The sequence below is a fragment of the Nematolebias whitei genome, chromosome 3 (genome assembly GCF_014905685.2).
Source record: "Nematolebias whitei isolate Nwh7 chromosome 3, NemWhi1, whole genome shotgun sequence".
Lineage (NCBI taxonomy): Eukaryota > Metazoa > Chordata > Actinopteri > Cyprinodontiformes > Rivulidae > Nematolebias > Nematolebias whitei.
Genome location: NC_056500.1, coordinates 28,355,803 through 28,365,361, shown reverse-complemented (window position 1 = coordinate 28,365,361; position 9,559 = coordinate 28,355,803). Strand labels below are relative to the sequence as shown.

The following is a 9,559-nucleotide window of genomic DNA, read 5'->3' as shown; positions in this document are numbered from 1 at the left end:
CTTGCTCATTCAAAGGCAGAAATCAGAAAATGCATAAAAATCTGTAACAGACCTCAACATGAATTCTAACTTTGCATGAGAAAAAATCATTACACAGTTAATAAAATTGATTAGTTCACTGCAACATCTAAAATGGTTTGAACTAAGACACTTTGATTATCAACATTTGTAAAATAGTAATGATAATAAAAAAGAGAGTGTTCTTTTCACTTGAATCTTCAAGAAAGAAAGTCTCAGGATGGGTGAACCTGTATTTCTGGATTCAAATCAATGAAATGACAGTTTCTGTCCCACAAGGTTCTTAAGGTCAAGGATTTTGACCTTAGGCTTAGTCGTGACACCAGATTAAGTTCACTACACTCATAAACTTTTCCTGGCATCCCAAAGACCCAAACTTTTTTGTTTGTTTGTTTATAATAAAAGTAACAAGCAAACCTTTACACAAAAAACACTCCAGTAATATAGAATGTGAATCATCCATTTATTAAATATTTTTCTTTCTATAAGAAAAAAAAACCTTCACTTTGCGTTTTCTACTTATTTACAATGAAAACAGCTGATCTGATCATGTCGACTCATTTTATTGAAATTAAAACATACCAGTAAAAAGAAAAGAACACCGTTTTGAGATTCACATCGTAATCCTCGTGACGTCCCCTCAGCTCGATTGGGCACAGATATTTAATCAGATGGCTTTTTAAATAAACAGTCCTCCTTTTACATTATGAAGATATATAATCATTATTACACATTCTATATGATGTAGCTGGAAATACGAACACAAAAACAAGTCCACGGTAGAGCTGCGCCGTACAAACGTGGCAAATAGTAAAGAACCGATCAAATGATTTTAAATATAAAAAATTGCTTGCATGCACAGTTAATTGTCTACATTGCTTGGGTTAAAAGAGCGCGCTACAGGACGTTAACAGCACTGAGAGGAAAACTGAAGGTCTGTTCAGAAACACAAATCTGTGTAAAAAGCTTTGCATTTGTTACAGGGATCATCCTTCAGTATGTGCTCCTAGGACATACAAAATCATCAGCTATTGGAAAGCACATGGAACAGCTACAAACTCTCGAAGTGATGTAATAATTATATTATTAGTAATAATGATTGTAATCCAGAAACGGGTGCAATATTCCTCCAACTTGTCTCTGCCTTGACATGTGTATGCTGCATGTCCCTTCAGCATTATTTAACAGGTTAACTCACGTTGACGCTCCAGAATAAATAGAGAAAATCAAAGGTTGCTCATTCTCAAACAGTCTTTTCCGTAAATGATTGAGGGCAGATCCATCCTAACAAAGGATTTAGATCACAAAACGACACAAATTTGTTTTTATTCGGTTACCCTGCTGAGAATTACTCACCTGACAAGTCAGTGAAGATTATGAATTTTAATTTCTGGGTGATTTGAGATGTTTCCAAACAGCCCGTCATGCTGATAATGTATGCAGATCATAAACATTAGTTACAGTGTTTGTTTCCTGCAGCTCTGTCAGGTATATACTCATCTCAAATTCATCTCTCTCTGACTTCGTTTTGTCTCTTTACACAAAGCGAGCCGTTTTTAATTAATCCCATCTCTGTGAGAATGAGGGGAATTAAATCTAACATAAATCTCTGTGAGTTTTTCTACAGCAGACATGAAAAACGTCTCCGGCTGTAATCTATCCTCCCTGCTTGCATCAGTAAAGCAACGAGCGGGCGGATCGTTAATCACAATCTACAGGTGCAGATATGTGGACTGTACAAGGATGGCTGTGCTGCCGACTGAAGGAACTTATTGGAACTGACAGAAGCAAGATGATTCGAATCGTTTTAAATGACAGGGAGCGTGCCATGCTTTTATTACATGTTTGGAAACATTCTGCAGAACGAGTGGCGTGATGTGTTTCGACTCACTGACAGGCCACAAAGTTTCGACACGTCTGTTACAGACGGAAACGAGACAGCAGCCGTCCCGCTTGCTCTTCCTAAACGCACGTTTTGTTGAGGTCGACTTTGACGGGCAGCGGTCCGGCTTCCTGACTCTCCTCCGACTGCTTCACGGTGACGGCTATCATGGGACTAAGGTGGTAAGGGTTAACCTTGTGCACGTGCTCCAGAAACTCTTTGTCTCCGTTGATACTCAGCTGCAGAGACACAAAGAAAAAAATAATCAAAATAATTACATTTTATCTTGAATTATCAAACACTTGAGCTGTTTTTTGTTTTATGTTCGCCATTTAAAAGTGCTCGTTGTCATGGTAACCTAAAGCTCCTGAGGTGAGGAGATAAAGAGGACTGCAGTTTTCACAAGTCTGCAAACAAGCTTTAGCTAAAGGCTCAAGAAATAAAGCTTGAGATAAAATAACAAACAAAACTGCATAGCTCAAATGTAGGAATGCATGTCATTGAAAGAGCAGGCTGAAGATCAAATGCAATGCTACAACATTTAATGAACTGAATGGTTGTTCGTCTCAAATGCAGATCAAATCTAGATTATCAGTCATCACCCACCAGCCTGCAGGTCAAAGATTTAATCAATTAGAACTGGGAGGGTGCGATGGGAACGACTCTCAGCTAAAAACACACCGATTGTTAGCTCAATGTCTGTAAAATGACTGCGATGAAGCCTTTATTGTGTTGGGTTAAGTTGATTGGCTGTGGCAGCCATCTTGAATCATCTTGACTCCTAAAGTTAATCAGTTGTAGACATACAATCAGCAAATAATTTCTACGAGTTTCATTCAAATCCATTCAGTGATTCATGAGATATTTTGCTAACAGACAGGCAAATGAACGCACTCGCAGGCACAGCAATTACATTGTCACTCGCCACCATGAAAAGCTGGCGATGATCAAATATAATTGGTAACACTTTACAATAAGGTACACAAAATTTGCTTAACTACTAGGGAACGCCTCAGGAACGAATCAGGAGCTAACGGGTAGTTAACCAGTACTTACTGGGGGCCACACAGCCAAGTCTTATAAGGGGACTACTGGTTAGTTACCTTGTAAATGAAGAGGAACTAATCAAAAACGAATGGGTAATTACAAAGGAAAACAAAGAGGATTCTTTTGTTCCCCAGTAAGTACTGGTTAACTCCCCATTAGCTCCTGATTAGTTCCTCTTCGTTTCCCAGGTAACTAAACTAACCAGTAGTCTCTTAGTTAGACTTGGCTATGCGTTCCCCAGTAAGTACTGGTTAATGATCTATTAGCTCCTGATTTGTTCCTGAGGCGTTCCCTATAGTTAATCAAATTTTGTGTACCTTATTGTACAGTGTTACCAAATAATCGGCGTTGTTCAGAAAAAAAAAAAAAAAAGAAGCATAAATTACTTAATTTTGAGAGTTTTGTCAACTTTAGAGAATTAAAAAACAAATTTCTCAGACAGAGCTACAAACAGCAGAGGCCTCGTGCATCAGAGTGCACAGCTGAGAGCTGGCACGGTGACAAAATGAGAAAAATGCACGCACACAGAAATATTCAGATTTATCAAACCGCGCACACGCATGTTTCTGCACTCCTTTCCTTCACACATCCCAACGAACGTGGAACTAAGCGTGCACGTGAGACGACACCTCCCCCAACATAAAACATCTAAGTTATGCTGTATGAGGTTAATGTAGCTCAGTTTTTTATTTGGAATTAAACCATAAATTCCCAAACTTGTGAAAAACAAACAACATTGTATTTAAATGCCTCATTAAGTTCATAAAACCAAACGGAGTCGTGTTCCGGTATATTTGTCTGGGTTTTAGTACTGTGTGGTTTGGTACTGTGGACTGAAAACGTTTGCGTGGAGGTAAGCACTTTTTCACGGTAGGTCCGAAATGTTTGTTGAGATACATCCCGTCATGCGTGTGGAACCTGCGGCGCACACACAGCCATTTTCAGCTTATGCACCGTCGACACATGAGGACCCTGGTGATGAAACCCAGAGTCAGATTCTTGCAGAGACGTACCTGCGTTTTGATATGCTGCTCCGGAGCGGTGACCAGACTGGCACAGCTGAGCCACAACATGACCATGATGGACAGGAAGAGGCAAGCTGCTAAAATCCACCGTGGAAGACCCGAACGTCTGGGAGGAACAGAGAGCGAGGTGAAAACAGGGGCACACTGAACCCCTCTTCAACCATCTTACAAAACAATTATAAATACATTACAAACCATTTTTAATACGCATTAACAAACACAACGTTTAAAGTCATGAATCAGGTGCTTTTGCATGTTTTAAACCATTTACTGCCAACACTACTGCATCCTTCTTTGTATGTGTTTAAATCACAGGTTTCCAACCCTGGTCCTTGAGGAACACCATCCTGCATGTTTTAGTTCTTTCTCTGCTCCGACACACCTGATTTTAATTAATGGGTGACTAACAGGCTTCTGCAGAACATGAAGTAATTGAATCACTGAATCAGATGTGTTGGAGCAGGGAAACAACTAAAACATGCAGGATGGTGTTCCTCAAGGACCAGGGTTGGGAACCGATGGTTTAAACAACTCGGATTAATGAACAGTGTTAACTGTGGTTTATAAAACTGATATTATATGATTAAAAATCTTTACTAAGATGGCTAATTTCAGTTGTAACAAGGATTTATGTTCAAGGTTCAAGTTTATTGTCATTCGCATCACATGTGGTACATGAGGTTGATGGAAATTGTGTACACAAGATCTCAGTTACACCCAAAAAGAGCAAAACTATAAAGTATAAAAGAAAACAGTATATAAGGATCTATATGCTAAACACTAATAATATAATATTCTACGGTGTATTAAAAAGCAGCCTGAACATGTATTTTTATTTACAATAAATCATACAAACCAAGTATTAACTAATCTGACAAAGGTTTGCCCAGAGACAAAGTATTATTGCAGTGCAACTGTTTCTGTGAACACTCAACATGAGACAATATATGCAGTCTACTCTAACAGGAACAATATCTTTGTTTCGAGCAAAGATTTTGCAGGTACCCTTCTTTATGTAAACATTAGGAAAGCAGGTAAAAGTAAAAGAAAAGCTTTGATTGACAAGAGCACGTCCTGCTTGGTTTGCTCATGCAGGTGCTGGTATCATGGATTCAGTCTGACTTGTTACTGTCTCAGCAGAATGACTGACCTTGACATGCAGCCCAGGAAGTCATGGTCAGCTGCGAGGTCCTCTGTGTGCTGGACGGGGCGCTTCCCTTTCATTGCTGCTTTAGGGGCTCCCTTTTCTCCACGACCCCTCACACCTACCATATAATTTACAAAGCAGGCATTGATTTGTTGTGAAATATGTAGAATACAGCACACACGTTGCTAAAAAAAAATGGCATGATAAATGTGTAAGTGTAAATGAGCTAACCGTGGGGTCTCTGGGTGTGAGAGTGGACTTGAGGCCAGGGTTTGTCGGCCACGTTGGATCGAGGAGCCTGCAGCTCGGGCAAAGAGTACTCCATCTCAGGCTGACTCTGAAAAAAGAAAACTTTTATGGCCTTTGCAGAAAAAAAAAAAAGGTCAATTTCACATGAGATTGACAAGAAACAGTTCTGTAGACATACCTGTTGGAAAACTAATTTAAAGATAGATTAGGAAGATTCTGTGCTGTGGCTACATGTTGTCTTTATAGACTCATTCTTATGCAAATCTCATAAACGGTAAAAATCAATATTTCCATCTAGTTTGCAGTCTGTGCTCAGTTCAGTTCATTCTGCAAGCACATTTATAATTGTACAAATGTTTTTTTTTTTCTTCATAATGAAAATAGACTGGCTTCGCTCTCCAGTTGTTCCACATTAATATAAAGATCTTGGTATAATATGATTAATCAAGAAGTGATATGACATTATTAGAACTTTTTAAAGAGCACTTGATGCTACATCAGTTTCTTGTATCATTTACAAAGTGTTTTGTCTTGAATGTGAATTGTAAAAACCAGCTTTGTGTTTGTGCTTCAGTCTTTAGCTTGGAGCTTTTCTGAACACAATTTCACAATATTTTGTATTTAATTGAATAAAACACTCGGCTGATAATCGCCTAATGATCAGCATCAAAATAAAAGCTTTAATTGAATTAGACTGCTAAATCAGTGATTAATTATTACACCTTGCCAGAGACAAATGAGCGATAACGTTGTTGCCCATGCATATGTTTAGTTGCGAGTTCATGTGTTAATTTGTTTGTAGCATTAGCTAAATATATCCTGAACAACTGGTTATACTTGAACTTTAATAATGTATTTATTGGATGTACTTCCAGAACTTATTAGCTTATAAAATCAGTCCAGTTGAAGAAGACCGCCACAGTTAAGAGAGCTTAGGAAACATAAAAATGGCTATAAGTAAACCAGTTTTACAGATAATGAGCTAAAATATGGTGTGGTAGTAGCTGAGAGTCATTTGTAATGCAGTCTCTGAGCACCATAAATTTATGAAATGTATCAGGTGCATTCCTTAAAGAAAGCTGATCCTGAAGTGCTTGATATCACACGAGGTAACATCAGGACTCTGAATATTTTCTATTTAAAAACAAACAAATATTCTTTGAGTTCATACTGGGGGAAAAAAATCACATATTTATCTGACAGTATAACAATTATCTTACCTGTTGTAGATATATTTTTTAACCACCTTAGCCTGGAGAAATAGTTTATTTCTGACCAGACTGATGAGACAAAGCCAAAGTGGACTGATATATTTCTTAAAACTCCAATCTCCAAAAAATTATAGGCGTTCATAAAGAAATGACTGAACAAGTTACACAACCATCAGTATCATATTACACAACAGGTTATATGGACTTTTATTTATTTATTTATTTAAACTTTATTGAACGAGGCCAGTCCATTGAGATCACAGGTCTCTTTTTCAAGGGAGGCCTGCACCTGACGGCAGCCTGTTTAGCTTTCTATGATTCTTTTCAACCTCCAAGCATCAGTAGCAGCTAGCTGTAGCACATCTAGTGTACTTCTTACTCCACACCAAAACTGACAACAATGATGCCTCCAAGCTGAGATCTTTCAAAGAGTTAGCCACACAGCTGAACCAAGGCTTTAAGTGTTATAATCAAAATCCCAATAAGATCTCTTTGATTTTCTTCCCAGCATGAACCATTTATCAGGGTGTATTTATACAAAGCTTGTACTGGGATGATATTACTGAAAGTACACAGCTTGTCGTCACTATTTGCACTGTAGTGTAAAATATTAGCACCGTGTTTTCGCTTCACCCAAAGGACTCATTAAAGGAGGATTTTGCATCCCCACTGCTGACCATCCCTCCTCTTCACCAGCTGCTGCAGTCCGTTTTATTAATACCAGTGCTGGCCTCAGCAACAACACACGTGCACACCTATTAAGAACAGCAAGTCAAATCCTGCCGCAGAAGTGTCACCATCCCAATTATTTTTTCTTTATCTCCGGTACTTGTGTGGTTCAAATTGCTATAAAACCTCTTTCAGCACCACGCACCAAAATACTGAGCTCTTCTCAGGTTTATTTATCTGGACAGCACGTTAGTTGAAGGGTAATATGAATCAACAAAACAGTGACCGTGAAGTTTAGGGGGTTCGTTTGTCTCCCAAAACAAGAAACTAAAACAAAATTCACAATTAATAATATGAGAAGAGTGAAATCAGCAGAGTGCATTGAAACCAGAGGCAGCACCAGTGGAAAACACAGTGACAGACGAAGGAGGATAAATGAAACTGGTTGTTGTTCTCTGCAGACAGAAATGGTTTATTATGTTGTTTATTTGTCATATGCAGGTTAACACAAGGTCAACAATGCAACGAAATGTTCAGGATGAGAGGAACTGATTCAAGTTGCTAAGACAAAAAAAGAAAACAAGAAATACTAAAGCATGCAACAAAATAAAGTACCAAAAAGTGAAAAGAAATATAAGATTCAAAAGGTCCAAAAGGAACATAGTAAAGAACAACATGGTAAATATAACAGTGCAAGTAGGATTAATTAGTATAAATAAGTATTTCACAGGTAGTAATACTTATTTACTTATTCATCTTTAAACATCTGCAGGACCATGCTGCAGATGTTTTACCACTCGGTGGACTCCAGCATCTTCTTCTACTCTGTGGTGTGCTGGGGCAGCAGGGTGAAGAAAGATGAGGATAAACAGACTCGATGAACTCATCCAGAGAGCTGGTTCAGTTCTGAGAGTGGACCTGCAGTCTCTGACAGAGGTGTCTGAGCAGAGGATGCTGAGGAAACTGCTCCAGATCCTGAACAACACGTCCCACCCCCTGCATGACACACTGGACTCTTACTGCAGCACCTTCAGTCATAGACTGAGACCACCGAGGTGCTCCACAGAACAACACGTCCTTCAAACTTTTCAACTGTCGGCCACTGAAAAGCTGACAGTCGACCTCGATCTGAACGCTGGATAAACACACACTGCAGCAGCATCTCCTTTATGTTGCTGAGCTGCTGTACTTGCAATAAAACTACATCACCATCTCTCTTTAGTCCATCCTTTTGTTTTTAAAATCCCTGCAATCAGAGTAAAATTCAGTAGCTCACTAACACATCACAGCTCGCTTACATCAAATGTGTTACATTGTTTCACTGCTGTCACAGTTTCAAAAAGTCATTTAAGGTAAGTGTCATGACCTCTCTGCCACCTGTCACACCCACTTCCCTTCCTCAATCAGCGCTCATGTTCTTCACCTGGTGCCTGCTCTATATTAGAGCTCTGTCCACACCAAATCTCTGCCAGATTATCAAACACTTTTGTCAGTAGATGTCCATCGTTTGTTCCAAGCCCACGCCTGATTTTCTTGTTACGACCTCACGCCTGTCTTCCTGGATTCTCCGACCTGTCTGTTCTGTGTCTGGTTAGTTCTGCTCATCTGATTCTGAAACTACGACCTCTTTTCTGCCCATTGGTTTTCAGATTAAGGATTTCCCTCTGGATTAATTTTCTGACCTCGGCTTTCCTGTGTATGTCCCTTGCTCCACCACTTGGACCACAATTAAAGTTTGCCCCTCTGTCAGATCCACTCTTAGCATTAAAGGCCTCTCTCTCCAGCTCCTTGCCCACCACCAGTGGTGTGATGTAACAAAGTACAAGTACTTTGTTACTGTACTTAAGTACATTTGTCATCTGTTTGTACTTTACTTAAGTAGAGTTAAACATGGGTACTTTCTACTTTTACTCTGCTACAATTTACATTAAGTATCTGTACTTTCTTCTACACTACATTTCTATAATTTGTTGTGTTACAAGTTACATTCACGTTGAAGTTTTTTTTATTTGTTTGTTAGTTTGAAAGTAACCGATGGTGCGAGGGGAGTTGGTCCATTGAATCACTGCAAAGTGGGCAGGTAACGTGAGACCCACCTTCAAGAAGAGCTGGACCAATGACAAATATTCTAGAAAATACAATATGAATTATGACAAATATTCTAGTATATACGTCATTGAGCTGGGCGCACCCACAGCACCACTAACACACCCAAAATAGATTCCACCGCAGAGTCAGCCAGAAGATACACACCACCCATGGCCTTATTGAAAGACTATTAAAAGATTATTGAAAGACTATTGAAAGATTA

The 9,559-nt window shown here is 39.0% G+C and overlaps 1 protein-coding gene across 1 annotated transcript in view; it reads right to left on the bottom strand.

Moving 5' to 3' along the window:
- Window positions 1–526: 526 nt before the first annotated feature.
- The window catches only part of tmem59l (transmembrane protein 59-like), a 17,080-nt gene continuing 8,047 nt past the window's right edge, over window positions 527–9,559 (bottom strand). The window contains exons 6-9 of the mRNA XM_037674274.1: window positions 5,351–5,456; window positions 5,123–5,237; window positions 3,961–4,078; window positions 527–2,139 (exon numbers count right to left, since the gene is read on the bottom strand). Coding sequence (XP_037530202.1) covers window positions 1,981–2,139; window positions 3,961–4,078; window positions 5,123–5,237; window positions 5,351–5,456 — 498 coding nt within the window. The 3' untranslated portion in view covers window positions 527–1,980. The remainder of the gene's footprint in view (window positions 2,140–3,960; window positions 4,079–5,122; window positions 5,238–5,350; window positions 5,457–9,559) is intronic.